The 27077-nt window shown below is 37.2% G+C and overlaps 1 protein-coding gene across 2 annotated transcripts in view; it reads left to right on the forward strand.

Annotated features, from left to right (window-relative positions):
• slc39a11 (solute carrier family 39, member 11) overlaps positions 1-27077 on the forward strand; it is a 66819-nt gene continuing 39742 nt past the window's right edge. For both annotated transcript variants that reach the window (XM_077551348.1, XM_077551349.1), the window contains exons 1-4: positions 1-114; positions 1180-1297; positions 4125-4163; positions 16229-16387. In XM_077551348.1, the coding sequence (XP_077407474.1) occupies positions 1190-1297; positions 4125-4163; positions 16229-16387 (306 nt within the window). In that variant the 5' untranslated portion in view covers positions 1-114; positions 1180-1189. The remainder of the gene's footprint in view (positions 115-1179; positions 1298-4124; positions 4164-16228; positions 16388-27077) is intronic.

A 27077-nucleotide genomic window follows, 5' to 3' on the forward strand; every position in this document is an offset into this window, starting at 1 on the left:
CGTCACACACCTTTAGCGAATCAAATGCATTAGAGGGCGAGGCTACAGTGTCACAGACACGTGTACCGGGAAGTAGGAAGTAAATACAGGGGATTGCAAATCGGAAGCCAGCAGGTGAGAAGTGTGACTTTTAAAGGCAAAAATAGCCGTAATGTACTTTTATAGCTATAGCTACAGCATAAGTTTTGGAAAAAGTATTTATTATAAGTAGTTTGAGGAAGCCGAGTTATGACCGTGTGTACTATTATACAGTAATGTTGCATATAAGTGGAATTATTAGCTTGAATCGATGTTTAATTTACATTTACCTGCAATGAATGTATTATTTATGAAACAATCATTTTTTTAAACGTGTGCATTTGCGAAAGACTGCAATAATAATGCACACAGTGAATAGAACGTGTTGTAAAACTTGCAAGAGTAAAAAAATGAATGAAATGTTTCAACTGCTTGTTGTGTTCAGTTATACGTTGATTCTGAAGCAAACAGTAGCATACCTGTAGCAGATGGAAAAAGGTTTAATGTTTATCAGGCAGATAGATTATTTTTTTTTTGCCTTAACATTCAGGTAGCACACTAATAAGACATTTACTTTGATTTGTGGGTGAACTAACTTATTTGTCAAAAATATAATTTTGTTTAATTGATACAACCTAATAAAAAAACTCTTCTAGATTCGATGTTACTGTTTCGGATGATGTTCACAGTGTGATCATTTTTGTAATCAGCCCTAGATGAGCACAATTTAGAACCTATTAAAAATAAATTCCTTTAAAAAGTCTGGGGAGTATCCACTTTAATCATTCAGATGTTGTAGACTCCAATATCTGAGTGAGAAGTGTTTATTTAATTCATTTGCCCATAGAAATGCAATTATAAAAAAAAGCAACAAGGATATTGTAATCTAGAGCAAACATGGATCAACTGCTTTTAGTTGTGCTGTGCACAGAAACAGACAGACTACGGTAGTAACCCGAAACTCTATTAATATGTTGATTTAAGGTGAGTCAGGCTAACGTTTTCCCAGTTCTGTGCATTAGATATTTGTTTGCTGTAGGTAACAATGACAGTGCTGACATTTGTGATCATTCTCTGTCATGTTTCATGTATAATATAAGCATAGATGATCAGTTTTTCCTTAAACTGATCAGAATGTGTTTTGTTTTGCTGTCTCTCCAGGAGCGGCACTATGATAGAAGGCTACTCCCCTCTGGCCCAAGCGCTGCTGGGGACTCTGTTTACTTGGGGTTTAACTGCTGCTGGGGCCGCTATGGTATTCGTTTTTTCCGGTCGACAGGTTTGTATAGTATAACCCGTTTCTCCTTTATTTGATATGCACACCTTATATTTATGTGAAACAATAAGCATGGGACGAGATTAGCACGCCACGAGATGTCTCGTCTGCACTGCAGGGGATCTATTTGGGATTCACTTATTAGCGTACACTGTCAGCAAGACAATCGCAGAAACACTTGTTCATAACGGTAACACGTGGTGAGGCTAACTTTACTACACTAATAATATATGGCCATCAATGCCTTGGTACGCTCTTATTTTGAAGTTGTTACGGCGTTAACAATGTTAAATGTTAAATCTGCCATTAAGAATGAATGGGGAAAATTAGGGTACAAAATTGAGAATTGTGGGTAAGGCGTGAATATTTGAAATAAGAAAAATGGAAGCAAGAATGGCGTAAATATTTGGAATATGTTAAAGTTGGAATGATGAAAATCAATAAATGGGATGAATAAAAAAAAAGGAATAACTTGTGAGGGCCTTGTAAAATAAGTATCATAAATGAACACCAAATGCAGCAGACACCATAAAACAATGAAACAAACATGTCGAGTCAAAAACAAAATAAAAGAGGTGTTTTAAGATGGGTTTTAAAAGTGGATAGAGAGACTCATAGACCAAAATATATGGGGAGAATTCCAATAGAGCGAAAGTTTACATTTAAGCTAAAAAAAAAAGAGAAAAAAAAGGTCAAAACTAAACAAAATGTTGATTATGTAAAAATGAAAACTAGTTGGTCGCTCAATAAGTGAAAATGTCTTCATCTTCTTTTTGTCTTGTGTGTTTATAATATAATTGAAATTTTGTTCAAAAGCAAGCAAAAATATATACACAGTATATTTTTTAATTTTATCTGAATACCAAAATATTTGCTAGAATTTTCAGTGGGATATCCGAATAAAATTTAAATATTCCATAGCTGCAGCACTAAAAACAATTCAGTAAAATGAAAGTTCTCAGCTTCTTGTATGGCAGCATTTGAAAAATGAGTGATTCACCTGTTTATGTTCACATTTGCACTTAAGAGCTAGATTATAAATCTTTCTCAATAAAACGTTTTTTTTAACTGTACAATATATATTGGCCATTAAAAAAAAATGTATATTGCAAATTGAGCAAAAATCTCGCCTCGTCTCGTTCTCGTATACTCAATCTCGTGATATGTGAGACATCTCGTCTCAGAAGATTTGTCTCTCGTCCCATGCCTAGTAAACAAGTTACATGCAGACCAATTTTGAATATCTTAAATGATTTTTAGAATGTGAGAGACGCCACACGTTTGAGGTAAAAATTGGCAAGTGTTTGCATACTGCACTTATAGCGAATGGTCTGCTTGAGATAACAAACGCAACAGCAGCGTCGTCACTGGTCGGCCATCTTAGGACAGGGGATTGCGCTGTGCTGTAGTCAGTGGTTACCACTTAAATACCCATAACGCACTGAATTCTTGACGGATTTACAAATGGATTGGCTTATTACAAACCTTATCAACAAGGCAATGATTCAGGCTGAATTTTTGAATGGTTTTGGGGAAAAAAGGAGCATAGTTGTTTGTGTCATATCTAACAACAAAAAACGAGAATTTGGGAGAGTTGATCAATATACAGTTATTTCGAAGTTGATGTTCCATTGCACAGCAGCTCTGTCCCAAGATGGCCGCCATGTGACAACGTTCCGTCACATTGGCGCACTGCATGCATTAACCATCTAGTGTTTGTATATATCTGTGGTGGTAGTATCAAGACTGGCCTGTGAGGGGCAGTATGGTGCCACACGTCATTCAGCCAAAAAATACCACGATGAAAAAATAGTTGTTATAAAACTAAATAGATAATTCACCAGCCTTGCTATTAGCGCATCTGGGCACAATCCTGCAGTAGCAAATGCTTCTTCTTGTCATTGCAAATCTGGTGAATGACTTGGGAGACGCCTTATCCAAACACTCAACATAACCAGTTGCTCCTCTATTTGTATCTGGCAAAAGCACAAGCTTTTACGTTACAATTTACAGAGTCCGTCCAAAACCCAGTGTTGACCATATGAATAAGGATTTACAATTGTAAATGAAAGAAAGTTTGAATAATTACGATTGTATTCTGAGACAATTAGGAGAGGATTTATTTTTTATTTTTTAACATATATACAGTAGGTAATTTTACCCTACATGATATGACCTCATGCCCAAACACAGTTTTTTTTTCTTCATCCTATTTATCTATTTTGTTTATTTATTTTTTTAAACAATAATTGAGCTCTTCACATGAGCCAAAAGTGTATCTACAGTTATTGATAGGGAAAAAAATAAATCTTGTTTACGTAAATGCCCAGGACCCCTAAAGGTGTATCATGTGACTATTTAGTGTAGGTCCCAAGTATCGAAAATGAATAGAAATTTAAATAATGTTTTCTGATTCCCTGGCAATAAAGTGACCACAAGAATGTTCCATTACATTACTCAACTTTTAGACAAGGATATTTTAAATGTTAAACATGTATTATTTACTTTCTTCACTGTCGGGCGAAACCTCCAAAGTCCAAATTTAGTCATTTTTGGGGGGTCATTTTTCATATTTTTCCCACAAATTGATTGCATTGGTTATTCTCCACGTGGGTCTAATATTGTTACAAATTACCGACCAATCTAAAGGTTTGCACTTTTTGATGATGCAGTGTTAAGAACAACCGTTTTTCTGTTATTTAGTTAGTTTTGCTATGTGAGGATTCTGCACGATGCCAGCGATATATTTTATTTATACAATGAGCATAACATTTTTTTATTACCATGCAGACTGAACTTCAACTAAATCCCTCTTCTCTACCTTGTACAGAAGCACATCTTGGATGGAAGTTTAGGATTTGCAGCAGGGGTGAGTTTCTGTTCTGTTGGTCACACAGTTGAAGCAGGACTGATTATTTCACATCCTTTTATGTATTTTTGTATTAAACCTCAGTATCTGAATACAACAGTTGCATATAACAAGATCGCAGTTTTACCCTATTGGGAATATATAAAAATGGAAAGGAAGAATATAAACCACTATATAATTGCCTCACAGCCATTTGATTCAGCCACAATGTAAATATAATTAGCATATAGCAGAAAGAGTGTAAATTGTGCTTTGTTTCAAGCCATCTGGTCCCATTTCAGGGGAGCAGAGGAAATACTTTAAGCTTTGTGTTCGTCTTCTTCTTGGCTGATTGGATTTGAAAGTAGTTCTTTGCATGCATAGTGAAACTGATGGTCACTTTTTGAGTTAAGCACAAAATTGCAATTGCTCCGAGCCATCACAATCACAAGGACTCCCTCTGCAAACACCATATAACAGCTTGTATTTATTGCTTTGGTTAACTCATTAGGATTTATTCATGCATTTACAGTATGTAATTGTAAAGTGGTTATTTAAAGGGGTGATTAACTCATTCACTGCCATAGACGGTTTTAGACGCCAAATATTCATTTGAACTATTTCAATTAGTGTAACATTTTTTTCCACTTTTGTTAACAAGAGTATGAAAACGTATAATTTTTTTATTGTACATTTAGAACAGATATAAAATTTGTGATTAATCGTGAGTTAACTCATAAAGTCATGCAATTAATTGCAATTAAAAAATGTAATCGCCTGACGCTCCTAATCTTTAATAATCTTTTCTTCTTTTTAAAAAAAAATCGTGTCAGGCGATTAACATTTTTAATTGTAATTAATTGCATGACTTCACTAGTTAACTCACGATTAATCCAAAAAATTTAAATCCATTCTGAATGTCCAAGAATTTTTTTCTAGATATTCATACTCTTGTTAACAAAAGAGAAAAAAAAATAAACTAATAGAAATAGTTCAAATGAATTTTTGACGTCAATAGCTGTCAATGGCATTGAATGAGTTAAAAAGTAAAAATTACTTTTTAAATACTTGCATACGAATAGACCATTGCAAGGCTTGCCCCGCTCATCTACGGTGATATCACTGGAGGGCTTGCCTACTACATTTAGTGTGAAATTAAGACAACCAAGTAAATGGGGTTGAAGGGCCATCTCCATAAATTCAAATAAGTCACAGTTTTACCCATTTACCCTTTTGATCATGAAATATCATTGCTGAAGGTAATCACATGTTTGTTATTCCTTCCCTAGCTTTTTGAGGATGGGTTTTTAGAAAACTTTTGTGTACACGTCATTACCATCCCTGTTTATCCCTGGAGCTGCAAAAATGAAAATTTGCACACAGATGCCTGTCCTCTTTCTTATCCAAAATTGCAACTGCAAAACTCAGCGTATTTGGGAATATGCCATTGGCAACATAAATGAGGACATTCTCTTTGAAATAAAAGATGTAGATTAATTTCTTAGTAATCACAAGAACATTTTGTTGCTTCATTTTTCTAACAATAAATTAAATAGTAGGAAAAATAATAGATTTTTTATGTGTGCATATTTTTTTAACACATTTGTTGGGGCGTACTAATTAATAATTTACTGGCCAACATTGACACATTCTGATTATTTTAATGCCTTTATTACACAGTTTTTGGTCCTTATATTTTGTGTTTGAAAATCTCTCGACGTTTGGACAAGATATACTATATACTTGTCATGTACAATCTTATTATTTAAAAGGAATCAGTGTCCACAATACAAAAATTGTGGTTAATTAACCGCAACCATATTCAGCATTAAAACAATTGGGTTTTTTTGGGGTTTTTTTTTTTTAAGCAAAATGACCTGAATAAATTGTTTATTATTTGTTAAAAATAGCACAGTGTAAAATGAACATTAGGGTTAAAAATAGACTTCACCATGACATGACAATTTTGGAATTGATTCCACCTCAGTGGCACTAAATGCAGCTATGTAAATGACTACTGCCCTGTCATAACGGCCGCCTTGTATGTTTAATTCACAACCGCTTTACCATCTCATCTTTACTCGCATCCAACTGTCACTTCTATGTTAAATTACTTTCTTTGTCGCAATAATGAAGAAGGGTCGTAACTAGGGGTGTCAAAATGAATGTGTTAATTTTGAGTTAAAGTTCCTTTAATGCCAAATTTAATAATAATGCATATATTTGTGGAGACTGGGGTCAATTTGTATTATGCAATTTTAAAAATGTGCAGAAGTTACTTCATGTTAAAGATTAGATAGAGAAAAGAAAAATGCACTAATCTGAGCTGTCACCAATGTCTTACAAATGCAATTATGCCATCTAGTGACAGAACAATGACCTCAACACAAACCAATATCACACTCTTTTTTACGGTACAGTACATCTTTTTATTTTTAACTCAATTTTATGAATTATTATGAAATTACTGTATCAATGACTAAAAGATGCAGCTATATTTCTATTAGTTTATGTTTTTGTATGTTAACAAGAGTATGAAAACGTTTTATTGTACATTTAGAACAGATATAAAATGTGTGATTAATTGTGAGTTAACTATTGAAGTCATACAACATAAACATATAAACATAGCATTTGCAGATTAGAGTAAAGGTGTCCAGCCTGGTACTGTGTTTTCTATTTTTATCAATTTACATGTGGGACAACCCACAAGCATGGACATGACATAAGACATAAGTATGAACATTTTCATGTTCATACTTAATTTTGATTTATTCTGATTCCAGTCTGAGGCTATCCATTTTCATGTCTTTTTTTTTCCTATTTACACTGTCAAGACATATATCCGAAGTGAGCCACCTGACAGCATAAAAATAGGAGTTGTATGAATTGAACCTTCTATTGTAATTCCAAAATATTTATTCTGACTAATAAATAAATCAATGGTGCTACTTCTTCAGTTTTACAAACACATTTAAATATCCTGTCTGTTGCCGGCACTTGATTTATTAATCTGTGCTTTTCACCAATCAGCTATCGAGACCAACTTTAATGGTGATTGATAGACTGAGGTTATTAATCAAATAGCCAAATGAGTTCCTCCATAGATAATATATTTCATAACTGTTCATTTGTGAGGGATACCTACTAGTAAATAAAGCTAATGCTTCCACTGCGATAGTGAATCACTCCTTCTAATACAAGTTAGATAGGATGTGTGGGCACTTAGGTTTGTGTTTAAACTTGCATCAAATCTTTTCAATAAGTTGGTATCATAGTATTGTGGGGAATTTAGATTGTAATTGCTTACTCCGGTTTTAATGCAATTATCCTGATTTTTGAATGCCGGCCATGATTACCGGTAGTTGGGTGATAATGACAATAATGTTCGGAGAGTAGCTCTTAGTCAAATCCTAATTAAAATTATATCCAATTTGCTTCTGATTACATCCTTGAATATGTGTAATACACATCCATATATGTCATATAAATACAGTTGTAATGCGGTTCCTCGCATTTTATGGTTTACATTTTCAGTAGCTTGTGGCAAAAAAAGAAGTCCAATGTTGGTTATTTTGCCTTCAGATTGGTCCCAGTGATATAACTCTGTTTGGCCAAATAAGATGTCACACAAAATGTTATATTTAATGCGCCTTTAATTTTAATTTAATTATAATTAATTATATGATGTCATAACATCTATCCCATATGGAGTTGCATTCATTTTTGACATGTTTTATTAAAAAGTGTGTCAGTCGACTTCATCTTCCTCAGAACATTGTAAAGATTCAAATCTGCGATAATGTCTTGACTCTGTGATGGCAAATCATTGTGCGAAAGTAATGTCTTCCTGAACCACTCTTTCATGACTTGACCTCAATCAATCCTGCTATTGGCACTTTGAAATAGCTTGGTAACCTCGTAATGTTGTGAGCATGAACAGGGGCACTACTAAGGTTAAACCCAATCTGTTGCAGGCCACTGGTTGACCTCTCTGGTTTGATCAGATTTCTAAACATTGTTGTGAAATAAAGAGTAGCAAGGTCAAATGGCAGCATCATGAAACCTTTACCAACTGCACAGGCATTTATAAATTGGTGTTTATATCCATCTATTCATTAATATATATATATATATATATATATATATATATATATATATATATATATATATATATATATTACATGTTCAGTGTCACTGGTGAAGCCTATCAGCATTCAGCCAGTCACAATGAATGGAGACAAACAACCATTAACTCATTTGCTCCCAAAAACATTCTATTTTAAATATTACCATGCTCCCAAAGACGTATTTATATTTTGTTGTTTTTTTAAACGTTTTTTTTTATATATATGCTAGAGCATACAGAAGGCTTTGATGCAGCCTCTGAACTAAAGAGAATGGTTGAAGCAATGGTAGTTATTACATAAACGGCCATCGGGTGGCAGCAGAGTATAAGAGATCAACCAGGGCCATGTTGCAAAAAGTTCTTTCTCCTTCTAAATAGTCACAGATTTGTGAATAATGCTGAAACTTTCTGATGAAAGAAGATACTCTAAACTTTCTTTTGGTAAGTTCCATGTTTTTATAACAATAGAACACAATATTCTGTGGGCCATCAGTCAAAATCCAGTAAAACAGCCGAAAGCGAAGGGTGTTGCTTCAGTGAACATGGCTGGGAGTGATCGTCTTAGTAAAATGTAAAAGAAATCATAAGAAGAAGAAAACTGAGGTTAAGCTACCTAAATAGGCTACATTACTGTACATTACAGACTGTTCCTGGACCTCATTCCATGGTGCAAATGTTTCCAAGGCTTAGATAGATAGTTAGAGTTACAGAGTTAGCGTCATAGACATTACGTTTACATGTAGTCAAAATTCGGATGAAGTTCAAAATTCCAGTTTCTAAAACATCCGTGATAACCTGTTTATAGGCTTCATGTGGTCACTGTGCTCAATTGGTAAACCACGACGCACGGACAACGTCACTACGCAAATTTTCGCTTTTATCTTTCTATGTTCAATAAAAGTCATTATATTTATGTTACTCACCACGCTAAATAGAGTAGTCGGTTTTCTTCCTCGCTCCGAAATTGAGAAATCAATGTATTTAAGTGAGTCTTGCTTAGCGAGTGGGCACGACGCTGCACATAAGTAGTTCCTGTACTACAAAGACCAAGATTCCTTGTGAATACAAATATAAGTTAAAAAGGAGAAGAAGAAGAATAGAGCATTTGGCAAAAGGAAAACTAATGCCCCGTTCGATCGAGGTATTCCAAATATGTTTATAAGAACAAGAATTCCGGTTACGAAAGGGCTAATCCAGGGGTCTTATTCGGGTTTTCAAAAACACGAATATTGGCAATATTCGGGTTTTAAAAGGGTTATTGTCTGCAAGTTAACATATTCAGAGTTATTGCGAGAGAGAGCTGCGAAGTTAGAGTTACAGAGTTAAGAGTTAGAGAGTTGGAGAGTTAGTCTCCCGAAGGCAGTGGTAGGCTGAGATTTGAGTGAATGTTTGACACATTTTTCCGAAAAGTTGAATACAATTCCGAATTGTATATAATGTCGGTGCTATTTGACTTCCACTTTAAATATTTGAACATCAGGAGGTGAGTTCACGATGCTGCAGAACAGCTGCGTTTTTGTAAAAAGGCTGCATCAAAGCCTTCTGCATGCTTTAGCATAAAAACAAAAAAAACGTATTAATACGTTTTTGGGACCCTGGTAAGTCTATATTTAAATTATAACTTTTTAAGTGAGGCTCGCTTAGCGAGTGGACACGACGCTGCACATAAGTAGTTCCTGTACTACAAAGACCAAGATTCCTTGTGAATACAAATATAAGTTAAAAAGGAGAAGAAGAAGAATAGAGCATTTGGCAAAAGGAAAACTAATGCCCCGTTCGATCGAGGTATTCCAAATATGTTTATAAGAACAAGAATTCCGGTTACGAAAGGGCTAACCCAGGGGTCTTATTCGGGTTTTCAAAAACACGAATATTGGCAATATTCGGGTTTTAAAAGGGTTATTGTCTGCATGTTAACATATTCAGAGTTATCGCGAGAGAGAGCTGCGAAGTTAGAGTTACAGAGTTAAGAGTTAGAGAGTTGGAGAGTTAGTCTCCCGAAGGCAGTGGTAGGCTGAGATTTGAGTGCCAGCATTATGTTTGACGCATTTTTCCGAAAACAATTCTGAATTGTATATAATGTCGGGGCTATTTGACTTCCACTTTTATATATATTTTTTAACATCAGGAGGTGAGTTCACGATGCTGCAGAACAGCTGCGTTTTTGTTAAAAAAAACAAACCAAAAAACAGCTGATGCCATATATTAGAGGAAACAGGGAAACCAATACACATGCGTAAAGTCAAAGTGTAAGACTAACTTAGTTTAATGAGCTCAGACAAAATGGCACAGAAGAACATGCTGGACTTTAAAGCATACAAAATAAAAACTGTTGTTAAAAAAACTCCTCATGGGACACGTGAAACATTTCACGCAACCACACTCATGAAAGAAAAAAAAAGACGAAAAAAATACTCCAAAACGCTCAAGTTTCTCTGAAGGAAAACAAACGGCGATGGCCACTACCGGAAAAGGTGGTGCAATATGAAATTTTCCCGGGAAATACGTCACAGCGCTTTGTGCAGAGAGTCCATTCAGATATATTTAAAGCTCTCAAAACAAACCTGCTTGGTTTAATGCTTATCAAGCAATTGAGTCAGACATCCATTATATTTACGTTAAACGGATCAATGCCTGCCAAAAAGGCTTAGCACAAATCCTCCTTTCGTTCTCTTTTGTTCAAGGGTGCAAATCCAAGAGTGTGCACACAGTGGAAGCCGCCTGATCAAATAGGCCACTCTAAGCTCACGAGACACTCACAGAGTAAACATTTTTTACATGCAGTGCTGTCAAAAACTCGATTTGAAATTATACTTCAATATAGATTCAATTCTGAATTATGATAATAGGAATAAATGTATTTCCATGATTACACTGATGGTTAAATGTTCCGAATAAAGATGAAACGGTTGAAGGGTGGCATTCTATTTTTGCACGAGTTAAGAGGGAAACCTGAGCACAATGTAAATGTAGATTATGTTTACAGGAGATTGAGGAAGGAAAGGGAACATGAAGCAGTTCCCGCATTGAGTGTGAGTCTCACTCATTTCTGTCTTATGTCACGCTCTCACGCTTTAATAGCTCACGGCAGCACTAGTACAAGTACTACTGGAAGAAAAAAAAAATCATGCAATCACCACTTGCGGATTGACGGGTCAGGCACTGATAATTGAGAACCGAGTGGAACCGAGATATTCTCGCCACCGGAGCTGTGGCGCCGGCGCTCGGCTATCATGTGATCCTATCGGTTCTTTCCACACACTTCCTCAAGCAGGGAAGTGGGCTTACGCGTTGCGGACACTCGGCGGAGATCAAAAATGACACACACAAAAAAAAAAACATTCTGTTCAGTGCAACAGGTGTCATATAATAATGTGCAAATTGAAGTAGGATGAAACACCTCCAGATTCTCGGAACAGAATTGATGCTACAAAGGCCACCTCCGACGTTATGTCCTCGACGTTAAGACACAAAGAGGAGTGATGCGTTTACGAATAGAAAATAGCCGTTATTTGGTGGCACACCTGTATTGATGGATGCTCTTTTCTTGACCTAAGTGATATTCCATGACCCAAAATATTGTTTTGGGTGCTCTGGATTGTCCTATTTTACATATTTAAATAATAGATTCTTACCCCATATTTGCGCAATCGTCTCAAATATTTTAGTTTGCAGTACACCTGAAATGATAAACTGGTTGCATGGTAGGAAAAAAAAAATCTTACTCAAACTGTTTTTCTTTTTGCGTCATAAACAGGCTGTAAAAGGTGAATGGTTAAGTCTGAAATGTCACTGAAATTCTTTCGATAGAACGTGATTTCGGTTTGCACCAGTAGGCGAAACTCTTTTGCCATTACTGCGCTCTCTGTCTTGTTTCTAATTAACATTTCGACATCTTACCACTGTAGCTCAATGGCAGGAAAAGTACTACTCCTCTTCAGATTGCTTTTCTGCTCTGTATTAAAGTATTGCCTCTCTATTTTGCCCATACAGTATTTAAAATATGTGCACTTGCCTGGCCAAATAAGCTAAACAAATTTGCTGGATTTCACTTTCTTTCCTTTTCTTTGGTTCTTCCTCGGGTCTCCTGACGGCCTCACGACTCTGGCTGGAAGTGTTCGGTTTAGGTGTGGGATATTTTTAATAGGTTTTAGGTGAACTAATGAATACGCACACACACACGCACATACACAATGAGCGCAATGATGATGAAATGTCAAATCGGTAAAATTACAGAATGAACAATACTGAGCTCTCCAGAAAAAACTAACGAAAAAAAAAGTTAAACAAATTTGCTTCCTCCCAGGGATCCAAACTTGCATGTTTTTTCTCCCTTATCAGTACATATAGTGTTCAATAAGAGGATTTCTACATGTACAACATGAACACGAACACACGTTATCAGGAGTAAACGGTTGTGTATCGTTGAGGAGGAAGACTATTCAAAAAAATTGCTTCAATTTGCAAGGTAACATGGAGTTTTGGGTCACGCAATGTCTGATGAGTCTACATTGACCCTGTTCTACATCAGCGAGAACACCAGGTTAAGAAGAGAGGCGGATGAAGCGGTGCAGCGATGCGTCATGCATTTATGCTCGCTTCAGTTGCTCTGAATAGGTTCAGCAGTGAAACGTGCGAATACCGTGAATTTGTTTTTCTAGATGACTGAATTATTTTATTTGACACTGGCATATTCTGAGATGACAATGCCAGGTGTCAGGATTAGTTAGGTCCAAAAAACAATCAAAGGTAGAAAAAGAAAAAAAAGGACAGAAGCTGTAAGTGCTCCCAAAATGTCAGACGAATCAGTTATTCCGATGCAAGCTTTTTTGTTTTCATCAAGACGCTGATTCTGCTTTTTAAAAACACGATATTTTAGTGGAAAAATCTAGCATGCCTTCCATGTTATTGTTTGTTCCCAGATATTTTCACTTCGTAAACTCTCCATATTCACACTCACAAAGGCATATTTTGATATTCTATTCATTTTTATTTTCAAGGATATTTTTCTACTGAGGAAAGAATTCTGAAATCACCAACTTTAGTTGAAAAGGTCTGTTTAATGCATCACCTCCATACATACATGTTTTTTTTTGTTTTTACAGCTCAGTTGGGTTGAAATGAATGTTTACAGGTTTGCTGCAGGTCATTAAAATGCATTGAAAGTCATTAAATTATTTGTTCTAAAACTAAGGTTGTAAATAGCATTAAAAAACATTAAGGACGATGTCCAGAGGCATTCAAAATTGAAATACAATTGATGTAAACACATTGTTGTTTTGCTTTATTTTACATACAACGTTGTGCAAAGGAGTTAATAATTATATAGTTATATAAATATAGTATATAGTTATAATTATAAAAAAAATATGATAAAATATATTTATTTGTGGGGACCGGTGACTTGTTATAATTTACAATGAACAAAATGCTTCATATTAGTAATAACAATTGCTCTGAATTTGAAAAGATAAAATATACTGTTCCTGTCTCCATCGTCCAACATGAAACACAAATGCCACATAGTGGCAGAAAATTTCTTGAACACAAATGTATGACACAATGTTTTACACTCCTTTTAACTGTTTAGTATATCTTTTTAACTTCAAATTACTTTTAGAACTAATATAAAATTACTGTATTAATGGTTGGAAAGATACAAGCACACTTGTATTTGGTAACCATATTTGTCCACTTTTATGTCCATTAACAAGAGTATGAAAACTAAAAAAATATATTTTATTGTACATTTGGAACAGATATAACGTCCGATTAATCATATTAAACTATGGAAATCATTCAATTGAATATGATAAAAAAAAAATATTGTAAGTTTTACACACACACATCTCATTCAATGTGTTTGCTTTATTCTCATTACTATTTACATTGTAGAGTATCACTGAAGGCATCAAAACTAAGAATGAACATGTGGAGTTATGTACTTAAAAAAAGGTGAAATAACTGAGAACATGTTTTAAATTTCAGTTTCTTGGAAATAGCCACCTTTTGCTCCATTTACTGCTTTGCACACACTTGGCATTCTCACCTCTGGGAACTCCTTCAATCCTGTTGGAAAACCATTTCAGATGACTACTCTTGAAGCTCATTGATGGAATGCCAAGAGTGTGCAAAAAAATAAATAAATCATCAGAGCAATGAAGAAACTAGAATATAAAACATGTTTTCAATTACTTCACCTTTTTTTTTTTTTTAAGTACATAACTGCGTGCGTGCTCATGTGTGTATATACAGTACAATGTGGGCATTAAATTTGTTTTAAGTTGCTTAAACACAGCTTTAAGCAGCATTCAATTAGACTATTTGATACTAGTCAATAGGGGTGTTAAAAAAAATCAATTTAGCAATATATCGCGACATTACCTCGCGCAAGTCTCAAATCGATTCGATATGCGGCAGAATTGATGTTAAAACATTTTTTTTTTTTAAATGGAAATATTCAACAAAACGTCTTACTTAGGGTTCACCCATTAAGCATGGAAGAATGTTATATAAATGGAACATTAAGCCTTCATATTTTATTTCAATGCTGTTCAAACATGAAACTGATTACAACAGATTGTTTGTTAAATACAGTGGATCACAGTTATTAGCCTGAAGTTTCAGATAAATAAATACATTTTTATACAAATCTTACAGTGGGCATGTACAAGTTTACTGATTAGTATTTTCTAAATTTGAGTTTAAAGAAATCGCAATAATCTATTTATAGATTCGGATCAGGATTAATCGATATTGAATCGAATTGTGACCTATGAATCGTGATACGGATTGAATCGACAGGTACTAGGCAATTCACACCCCTACTAGTCAAGTTTATTAATATAGCCCTTAACTCATTCACTCCCAGCCATTTTTACTGAAGCAACCCCCTTCGCTCCCGGCTTGTTTAATGGATTTTGACTGATTTTTCAAGGCCCACAGAATATTGTGTTATATTGCTATAAAAACATGGAACCTACCCAAAGAAAGATTAGAGTCTCTTTTTTCATCAGAAAAAAAGTCTGTTTCTATATGTTTCCTTTTGCAGCAATTAGCATGGCCCTGGTTGATCTCTTATACTCTGCTGCCACCTGCTGGCTGTTTTTGTGGTAACTACCATTGCTTTAAGCTTTCTCTTCAGTTCAGAGGCTGCATCAAAGCCTCTGTATGCTTTAGCATGAAAACAAAAACAAACGTATTAATACGTTTTTGGGACCATGGTAAGTCTAGATTTAAATTATAACTTATTGATACGTTTTTGGGGGCAAATGAGTTAATCACAAACGAGTCCCAAATAGCCCCTGCAGAAACCCTAGTAACCCATACTGACTTTGAATAAAAAAAATTACCAAAATACAAAAAAGATAAATGTTTTTGTCAACAAACATGGCAACTGCGGATGAATTAATATTGGAGGCAGCATAGCAGGCAGCGGTGGTCTTTGAGGCAATAGGTGTTCATGTTGTTTTTCAATATTTTTTTGTATCCACTGTTGTGGAAAATTATTCACATCACATTCCAACAGACTCCCAACTGCTGTGCTTGGTCCTTATCCGTACGCTTGCAGGAAATAGAGAGCAATACAGATGAGATATGGAGTGTGGAAGGCTAGCGTCTATCTGTTTATAGTTAACACCCCAGCTCCCCGCTATACGCGGGGATAGGGACAAAGCCATACAGTGAATAACGAAATAAGCAAATAATTAAAGCTTCCTTATCTTTGCCATTCAAAAAAAATGCCAATTACACCAAATGAGTGAGAGATACAAAACCCTCATTGACATTAATAGTACAAAATTAAAATAAGTCTAACAACAGCGCATGCAATGACCTGATCTTCCGAAGCATCAACAACCTTTTTATTCCTTCTTTGAGTATCAATCAATACATTGTAAAGACTAGTTGTGTAATTTATTCTCTTTCTCTTTTACTTTGCCTTTTTGTCCTCACTTAGGTGATGTTGGCTGCTTCCTATTGGTCATTGCTGGCGCCAGCGATCGACATGGCTGAGGATTCTGGGAAGTACGGCTCATTTGCTTTTCTGCCTGTGGCCATCGGCTTCACACTCGGGGCTGCTTTTGTTTACTACGCTGACGTGGCCTTGCCCTTCTTGGTAAGAATCTCATCTCATAACTGAGACATGTATTCTGTCTAGGACAGAATAAAACAACAACTTGAATGATAATGTGCATTCGTATTTGCAGTTTACGCAAAAGTCAACGAAAAACACCTTGTCAGTGCAAATGATAAGCATTTTTTTAATCATGCTTTTGACTTGTCTACTGTCACAGTTGTTAACTTATTGACGGTACACCGCGGGATTGTTTTCTGAATTTCGGGCCTGTGAGTTGCTCTTTTAGCAGATGTTGTCACGGCAGGCATGATATCCAGCCGCGCACATGGAAAAATGCCCGCTGAGCTTCCCATTATCGATAGATAAAACGTGCCCCGTGTTGTATACAAGCATCCTCGCTCAATATCTGTTTTGGTTTCATCAAGCTCATCTGGAAAAAAAAAAAAAGTTCAGTATTCAAGTATCTCCATCCACTGCAGAGAATGCAAAAGAGGCAATTTAGACCAACTTATGACCATGGGGAAAATTAACATTATCATTCTATCTATTAATTATTTTTAGGGTATACTAGAGGCTGTGTTTTATAGCTCTGCACTGAAAATTATGTCTGCAGTAAAAAAAATCCTCTCTTTTTGGGAAGGTAGTGATTTTAGGCTTCTTTTCTGGTGGTTTTTAGCAGCTTTTGTAACTCACACTTTTAGGTCAAAACTGCCCGAAACGTTTGCTATTGTTTCTTTGGATGCTGTTGTGTGATGTTCTTTTGAAAGGTGAAAAATTAAGCCAAACAAAACAAAAATGGGATGGACAAAGTGAGAGAAGTGGGATTTCCAGCAATCAATGGTTATGACTTTGAAGATAAAGTGTTTAGGTCGGAATGAAATGGTATACTTTCGCAATGGCTTCTTTACGGCTTTGGTTGAGGTTCTGCCTTTCTCATCCGTGTGACTCATTGGTGCCTCCTTCCACAGAGATCATCATCTCAGTACGAGGGCTATAGTTTTACCCCTGTCCTGCTGCGGACAACGCGGCTCCCACAAAGGCCCGTCACCACTGGATGTGGTGTAAAAAAAAAAGAGCTTAATTTCACTTAATGTCTGAAAACTGCATGCCAGTGGTCAACAAAATCAACATTTCTACTAATGCCCTCTTCAGCCTAACGTAGTAGAAAAGCAATAACTTCAGTAAATATTTGTTTGAAAAACACTTCCAGACGGCAAGTTACTACTACTACTACTACTACTAGCACTACTACTAGTACTAGTACTCCTCCCTCTGGACACTTCTGTGACCAAAAAGGCCTCACTGACTGCCTTTAAAAGCACAATTTTTAAACTCTCTATCTTTACAGTATAAGACCAGCCATTCTGTAATGTCAGCATTCAATTTACAAGAACAGTCGTCAACCTTTTCCTCTTGTGTGCCAAGTTGACAACTTTTCATTCTTGTATTTTTGCCCTTTGTATTCTGTGTTTATGTGCATGTGGTTGTTTTGTGCGTGTGTGTTTCTGGAAGGACGCACTGATCATTTTGGTTGTTTGCCTGTGTCTTTGTCAAGGTGATTCAGTAAAAATATGGCCTCCTGCCTTTGCCATACTCTAAAATAAAATGATCAGTTAGTGTGTTTATGCACCTGGCTGCTTTTACAGCTAAAGATAAACAAGCAGTTTGGCTGAGATGTTATTTCGTTAGTTAGCAGAGAAGGAGAACAAGCAAAGGAATACAAATGAAAATGCATTTCGGTACGAAAGAGAACACACTAATGGGGAACCAAGGAGAATCTACCTGCAGCCTTGAGATGACGAGAGTTGGAGACCAGTGTCCAGGGCTGAAACCAGTGTCCAGGGCTGTCATGTGTCACTGTAAGCCTCTGATTGGATGACTGTCTCACTTAGCCTTCTCAACACAAAGAAGACAAATTTCATGCTTTCCGGAATATGGAGGACAAGAGGTTGTTTTGTGGACCCATTGGCTTGTGTTATTCTTCAACTTCATCGATTTCTCCACCTCCGGTGTTTTTGTGCACTCATTCACTAGGACAATGTTATCGATGTGTCCGGTGGTTTTGTGCACTCATTCGCCGCTGTGGAGCCAGCGAAGAACATTCAGACAGGTTGTTCTTACAGGAGCTTGGGAAATCCATGGTCTCCCCGGGAGATCAGAGAAAGAACAGCATGTACACCAGTTGCTGTGGTCATCTAGTCGTGTCGCCTCTTGAGAAGACCGTTACCAGAGCTCAAGCTGTGTCGGAGCTTCTCGACCTCGCACACCAGCTCTGCTCTTTCCCTGCCAGGGAGGTGGCGGCATGGTTTAAATGGTAGCGTGGTCGTCTCCCAACCTGAATGTTGTGGGTTTCATCCTCAGCCCTTGTGATCATGTCCTTGAGTAAGATACTGAATCCCCAGTTGTCATCAGTAGTTGAATGACGAGACTGTGTTAAAGGGCTTTGAATCCCCTGTAGGTAGAAACCGCTAAACAAGTTAAATCTCATTTGGTGATGTTTTGTGGAAAACGCTACTTCACTTTTATATTTTTATGCAGGATCGTGAGTGGTCGGCGGCAACAATGAATACACAGAGACTGATATGGTTTGCTAGAATAACTGTGCCTTTTATTCCCCGCAAACAGCAATCAACACTTATACTGTGCTAGAATAATTGTACCTTTTATTCCCCGCAAACAGCAATAATCACAACTCACTTGGCTAGAATAATGGTGTATTTTATTCCCCGTAAACAGCAATCAATACACTACAACGTTAAGCAGCATAATATGATCATCATCAGCGTTTACCTTGACACTAGACCGGAGAGCCCACGGTCCGGGTAGAACGAGCTGTAAAACGGCTGGGCAATCGTACGTGTGCCACAGCTGACTCTGTCCGGACCGCGTGCCGCTCCGTCTTTTATTCGTTAGCGTGGGAAACCGGGCTAGCCAAGCCCTTTCTCAGACACTTTCGAAAACATGTTTTGCAAAGCAGGGAAAACTGTAGTATAAACAAGGCATTCACTCCCAGGCTGATTCTGCCCTTTATTTACAAATTGTTGGGCACCTGGATTCGTACAACAGTTCAGGACAACAACATATCCTTATATAAGAGGTTACATGAGGACATATCAAACCATGGTTATTCTCCCTTCAGGTGACGTTCCACATCCCTAGAGCCAGGGATCAGACCGTCAAGGTCCCTGCCTTCGGCCGCACCTGACCCCTTTGGCCTCTCCCACAGGTGGTGATACTATAGAAAGTGGGGCCCATGTTGCCTTTTAGGGCTGTGGGGCTTGGCCACCAGGCACTTGCCATTGAGCCTCACCTCCAGACCTGACTACAGAGGGGTCCCTTGTGAAGCGCCTTGTGGGTGAGGAAAAACATAGTCCAAAATTTCCTTTCACCATAAGGTGTCCTCTTTTTATTGCTATGGATGACCCTGCCAGGAGGCATAAAGCCTCAGACAACTTAGTTCCTAGGATCATTGGTATACACAAACCGCTCCACCACGATATGGCAAGAGAGTAGCTGAAAAGAACATTTCATGCCATGGCCAAAATTATTATCAAAAAAAGTGAAATATTGTTAAGGGGGGCACAAGGGTTAGATCAGGCTTTACCAAAAAGTAGCTGTGAAATGTGAACTGGTCGAAGTAGCAGAGAACAGCTGTTACCTTGAGCTTCTGTGGTCACGTTAGGACAGAAGCAATGACACAAATTGCATATGAAGGAGTGTCTGACACATCCCTGTCATGCAGTCTTATAAAATATGACGCACAGTTGCACACACTCATACACGGAGCACACTTGAACAGTTTTACGAAAAGACACTGTTGGGGGGTGGAAGTCAATGATATAACTTATTCAAAGTACAAAAATATTTTGTAGCTTTGTCTCTGGAATTCTTTCATTCTTACTTGATGAACAACTTACTTCAGATGCTCTACAGCCCCCCCTCCACATTTTCAACGGGAGACCGGTCTGGACTGCTGGCAGGCCTGTGTAGTACTCAACGAAGCCACGCCAGCTCTGTTGTAGCACATGCATAAATTGGATACTACCTCCGAGGGGGGCCGATTTTTCATCTACATAACTGAAAAACCATAAGAGCACTTTGTCCCTTGCAGATTGTATTGAATGGTACATGCTTTTACCAAGAACTGTTCAATCCCTAAGCAATCATCTGGATGAATGTCATAGAATAAAACTATTATGCAATTCAAACATAATGTGGTTGACTTGAGGTTGTACTGTAACCATAGTTGAGGTATTCAGTCTCAGCAGTAAAGCATTTTTGAATTTTTGCTTTTGGCGATAGACTCTCTGGGACTCCTATTCACTGATTTCCCCCTTGTTACATCATATTCTCTTGTCATTGTTCTTCATATTCTTTTCTCATTGTTCTCTTACATCTGCTTTTCTTAACCTGGTTCCATGGTGACTGTAAGGGAAATGTTGAGCCGCGATAATAGCAAGCATGAAATCAACTCGGAACATTGGAACATCTTGAATACAAACGCAAATGGTGCCATCGGTGTTTGGACAGCTGCTGGTGGCCACTTTTACTGGTTCCTCAACAAACACCAAAGCCCAATGAAAAGAACCCCGGTAGGAGAAAAAGATAGATTGTGAGAAAGATTGTCGATAAGGTTACAAAAAGAGGTTTAGTAGTTAACAAGTCGGGGTGAAAAGGACAGAGCACATGATGGATTGATTGGTTGATGATGATTGCCCATATGTACTTCTGTGTGAAATATACTCTAGGAATATATTTTATTTAGTGTACTGTAATGTATTTGCTGTCATTCAAATTAAATCAACCCAGCGTAATTTTCTTGGACCACAGTTTTTTTTTAAAATTTCCCCTTACAAGAAGTTCCACCAACAAATGGAGGCTGATGTCACGGTACACAATATATCAACAGGTCCGGGGTTCCTGTCCTGGAGCATACAAGAGCCGTTTGGCCAACTGGACAGAATGACCAATGAGCAGAGCACAGCAAACACATGGCATCTTCAGTGTTTGCTGTGTCTGGCGTTCTCTTATACTGGAGTGAGCAAATTGAATATTTTGTCATGGTTACTCAGGGTGAAAGTTGAGGCTCTGTAACTAAAGAACACTTTCCTATAAGATAGCATGAAGTTTATTCTGAACATCTTATGTTGTCCACCTCTTCTGTCAAGCTTCTTGGACCAACCGAGTAAGGATTGTCTGAATCCAACATTATGCAACAGGCACTTGGTACCAGTGGGGCACATACTTTGCACCACACTAGGTGGGTATGATACAGTGAAGTTCAACTGTACCCCTAACCAGATTTTTAGAACAACAATTACTGAACTTGTCAGAAGATGAGAAAATATTTTGTTTAATATATCCAATCGATCTCATTATAAATACACTATAATGCTTGCACTGCAAATAAATGTGACTCGAATATGTTTTTATGAGTCTAAAAAATTGATGATTGTTCTGCGTGATTGGTTGCTGTCACATCACACAAATGTGAACTATTTTGAATTTTGTACTCAGTTGATGCAAAAATCATCAAACAGTACATTTCATGCTGCCATGCAGCTCTGAAGATGATCTCATGTTTGCAGACTAGCTGTCTAGATTTTGCCGCAAAATTTCTGAGCCGCATCACTCGCTTCAACAGAAGACGAGAGCAAGACTTCTGAGTTTAGTTCTTTTAGATTTAGCACATGGGAATCTGTCATTGTATCCCCTTTCTTCTTTTAAAATAGCATATACTATCTTTATAACCAATTGGTTCGTCACTGTGTTACCGTGTAGCTGTCATAGCATACTATTATTTTCTCTGTAGACGCTTATTAACTCTTTGACTGCCAGACGTTTTCAGAAACGGGATGTCGCCAGTGCCAGCCGATTTAAGCATTTTGACTGATATTTCAAGGTCCACAGAAAATGTTGTGTTTGGACTATGGAAACACACATACTACCAAATGAAAGATTGAACTCTCATCTTTCATCAGCAAAAAAAGTTTGTTTCTACCTTATTCCGTTCTTCAGTAATCAACAATAGAAAATGGTTAGTTTCACCGAAATGCTCTGTTTTGAAACAAAAAGCGGAGAAAAAGAGCTTTTTGTGAAACGATGTTATTTCATGCACTCTAGTGAATTCTACACTTCTTTTTGTCCATGAATGATGCCACAAACACCTAAATCGTGCTTTACTTCTGTAATACACCACCACCAACAATGAAAAAGCGTTTTTGGATTGCAAAATACGTTTATTTCCATTCAACAGTGTAACAATTTGACAAAACAATTTCGCAAACTATTTACAAATGTGTGCAACTGTGGTACTATTTACAATTATGTGGATGTTTCAAATACAGTTTTTTGTAACACTGCCCTGCGTGCAAGGAGAGGGAGCAGGATTTGCACAACAGATACGTTTCACTTCGATTGTCCGTTTCGCGTGCAGATGTTACACTTTCTTGACGGCCTTTTTTTCCGGGGAATAGCAAGTAGCAGACTGTACCCACTCCTCCGATGAATAGGCATTGGACTCGGGGCACTCTTCGTCGTCCGATTGAACGTCCGCCTGAGCGTGCTCGGTTTGTGCTCCGCGTTTTCCGGTGTTAGCATCGCTAGCCCGTGAACCTTTATGACGTTGTCTTAGCCGCCGCGGCAGCGCTTCCAACTTCGGCGTCAACCTCGGAGTCACCATCATCATCATGGATGATGATCATCGTCGTCATCAATGTGCTTTTTAGCGTTGGTCGATGCTTTTTCGTCTTTGAAAAAAAATGCTCGAGCGTGAGCTGCTTGCAACCGGTCGCCATGTTCTCTTCCCTTCCCCAGCCATTGTCCCCTCTAGCTCCGCCTCACGTCTTCTACTGACGGCTACCCAATCTTGTCAAAAGAGAGTCATTGCTGCCATCTAGGGGCCAAAAATAGTCATTAGGCTAACTAGATCTACTTGAAACTTTCACCACAGCTGGACAAGGCTTTCCTCCACCCGTTTCCCAAAAAAAAAATAAAATAATTGGAGAACGTCTTTTAACGTCCTTGGCGGGCCTCCGTAGGTTTTTACTAAACGTCATTTAACGTTTTTGGCAGTCAAAGAGTTAATTTGTATTCTAATTGTCTCTTCATAGCTGGTTATTTTCCACTTCAACATGGTTCCAGCCAGACTTGTGTGAAAAGTGTATCGTACACCAAAGCACTTTTTCTAGTGTTTGGTAACACAACATTAGTTTAGCGATTAGCATTTGGCTTCTTCTGTTCTCTCTTGCTCTGTCTTGCATGCTTAGCTTTACTCTTCGTCTGCCTTTGGTGATAACAACGCGATTAGAAGTATTGCTCATTTGCCAACACATAGACGAGGATTAGTTACAAATGCCATGCAGGAGGATCATGTTTAGCCGCGCTGGCTAGCAAGCACAGCTTGTAGCTTATGCCCATAAATGTGCCATGTTAGCAGTGTCGAGCATTCCCCCAGAATTGATTTGCTTTCCTTCGCTCCGCTCCCACAACTGCTATCAATCTACTAGGGTTCTGTTTCCTTTCTTGTTCTTAACAATACATTTGCCAGCTTATTTGATCCTTGTATTTCCTTGTGCTCTCCACCCCGCAATCAAATATCAAAGATCAGAAGTTCCCAGTACGTGGTTTGCAATACAGTATGTTGTGTGTATGTAGTGTGAGCCAGTAGAAAAATAACATTGAACACAAAAACCCATAACACAACTTACATTAACTGCATGTGGGGTGATTTACAGACATCACGCTAAAGGATTCAGCCAAATTGTTGATAACTGGGGAGCGGCATCACGGAAGTAAAAAAAGTATTAAACATTCAATAGCCTACTGATTAGTTGGCCAGGACTGCCACGTCCCCCCTCATTGATTTTAAATTAGGGTGACCTCAGAATGACTCCACTGGCCACCTTCTGCTATTATTTACATTATTTAATGATCGCTATACATCCAATGTACCATATTTCATGGTCTACTGTATGTCTATGTTTTTGCAGTAGTCACAATCACTGACATCAGGCTTGCATTGATAGGACAGATCTGATCGGTCCGTTTACACTGAAGTCCCATCGGTAAATAAGTATTCAATATTCACTATTCAGAATATTTGATTTTTAATAAGGATGGCTAAGTATTGATATCAGGTATCGGTATTGGGCTGACATCAAGCCTTATTTCAGGGTATCGGCACACGTGACCTTTTTGTTTCACATTCAGGAACTAGAAATGAAAAATTACAAGGATATTTGCCATGAATTTCATGCAATTTGAAAGAACTGCTATGTTGGGTTACGTAGGTCTTTCTTTTAAATTATCTATGATTTTTTTTTTTTTTTTGGGCGGGGAAAGTAGTAGTGGTATCAGTATTTTGTATCGTTATCATTGACTACTCAAACATTTAGGGTACTAGTATTAGTTTGAAAAAAAGTGGTATCAAACATCCCTAGTTAATAATAATAATAATCCTATGTTATGTGTGGTGTTGTATTTCAGTGCTAGGAAAATCCTTTCTGTTTGCACATTATTGGTGTCACACTTAGTGGCATTAACAGCTGGAGCACCAAATTAATACAATCAGTGGTTGGGACTTCCTGTACCGCGGCATGATTGCTTCGATTTAAAGACGCAGGTTAGTCACAGTGCTTAACCAGCAGAGCAGAGCTTCACTTTTCCAACATAATTTCGGCTGCCAAAATTCCCATTTATGGCTCACTGTGCAAAACTGACTTTGCCTAGTTGTAATTTCTCGATATTAGGGAGGCATTTTATACATTTTAGATTACAATTTCAGTTGAACATTTTAGTTCACAATTGTAAAAATTAGAGGTGTCAGGTGATTACAATTTTTATCGTAATTATTGCATGACTTCAATAGTTAACTCACAATTAATCTAAAATTTTTGTTCTAAATGTACAATAAAATATTTTTTCATAAGTTTTCATACTGTTGTTAACATAAAAGTGTTAAAAAAATAAACTAAGTGAAATATGGCTGCATAATTTCATAATAATTCATCAAATTGAGTTAAAATTAGAAAGATGTACTGTTCTGTAAAAAAAATTGGGTGATATTGATTTGTGTTGAGGTCATTTTTCTGCCACTAGATGGCATAAGTGCATTTGTAAGACATTGGTGACAGCTCAGTGCATTTTTCTTTTCATATCAAGAACTATCTAATCTTTAACATGGAGTAACTTGTGAAATGATTTTTAAAACTGTAAAACACAACTTGACCACAGTCTCCAGTTCTCCACTAATATTTGCACTACTAAATTTTGACCTGGATGTGTCTGCTGCGTTCCGATTGGAATTCTCCCAGTACACTGGGTAAAAAATAACCCAACTATGGGTCAAAAATTGACCGATTCTCTACTTGGGTCAATTTGACCCAACTTTGAGTCAATAAATGTGTCTTTTAGTGTAAAACAACTCATAAATATTGGTCGGATGCTTTCCTTGGGTCCAAAAATTTGGTCATTTTGTATAAAACAACTCAGAAAGTTGGGTCAAATTAAGCCATGAAGTAGATCAGTCCATTTTTGATCCATAATTGGGTCACTTTTGACCCAACTGTTTTTAGAGTGTACAGGCTTTCCAAGTAATTAATCGCGTTAAAAAAACCTAATGGCATTAAAAAGGAACTTTAAATTAACTCAAAATTAACACAGTCATTTTGATACCCCTAGTAAAAATGATTAGTAATATTATTGAAATAAAAATGATAGTAAACTAATTTCAAATAATTTCCCTTAATAATTTTTGCTAATACAATATGTAATAATAACAATTTCTTTTGTGACTGCTCACTGAACATTCAGTGTGGCAGCCGCCATCCCTGATAACAGTCTCTTTGTCGAGATGTGTCACACCAGATCTGTGTTTTTTGTGTGTACGAAAAAACACTTTTGAATGGCCTCTGGTCAGACCTGTCATCCCCGGTAATAATTTCTATTATTTTCTGTCGTTTTTGCTGATAAAAGTGATGCCATTTCTAAAAGGTGCTAAATAAAGCAGGCTCCCATTATTATTCAAACAACTAAGAGAATAATTATGACTTTTTACCCTAGTGAGGAGAAGCAGTTCAGAAAATGAATGGATGGGTAGTGCATCACTACTAAGTGCAGCACTTGTGTACAATGTTGTCATTTTTTTTCCCTTTCCATTTTGTGTGTTGTGTTCTCTGTTGAATACAAAATAACATAATGATGGGCGAACTGGTAAATTGCCCGGCCAGATGTGTGGTCCTGTTTCGATAAATAAAAGAAATTAGTCCAGGAACAGAAGGCCTTTGAAATGAGGCCGAGTCAATGTCATGAAAATTTGAGGTCGGGAGGGCGCATCGTTTGAGGATGACGCGAGTACATGCAAGTCAAGGCTTTTTCTCTCACCTGACTAATTCTCAGTGGGTTTACTGTTTCCTTGACATACTTCATTTTTATTATTGTCCTTGATATAAACTCTTGTTTTGTCTTCAGTTGTAAAAGCTCTTAATAAAATAATACATTGCATTAGCGGGTTGCATAATGAATTGAAATAGTCCATCCATCAGTCAGGGCTAACCTGACAAGCCAGATGGCTCGTTTCGCTTAAACAGTGTGAGCGGAACGAATTACATTTTCAACTACAACGCTGGGAGCTGTTGTGAAGACACAACGTGCATTAACATCTTGACATGCCGTAATGGTTTCTTCACAACTCTATCTGCTAAAGAGGTGAAATGAAACTAGGTGAAAA

The sequence above is a fragment of the Vanacampus margaritifer genome, chromosome 18 (assembly GCF_051991255.1).
Source record: "Vanacampus margaritifer isolate UIUO_Vmar chromosome 18, RoL_Vmar_1.0, whole genome shotgun sequence".
In the NCBI taxonomy this organism is placed as follows: Eukaryota; Metazoa; Chordata; class Actinopteri; order Syngnathiformes; family Syngnathidae; genus Vanacampus; species Vanacampus margaritifer.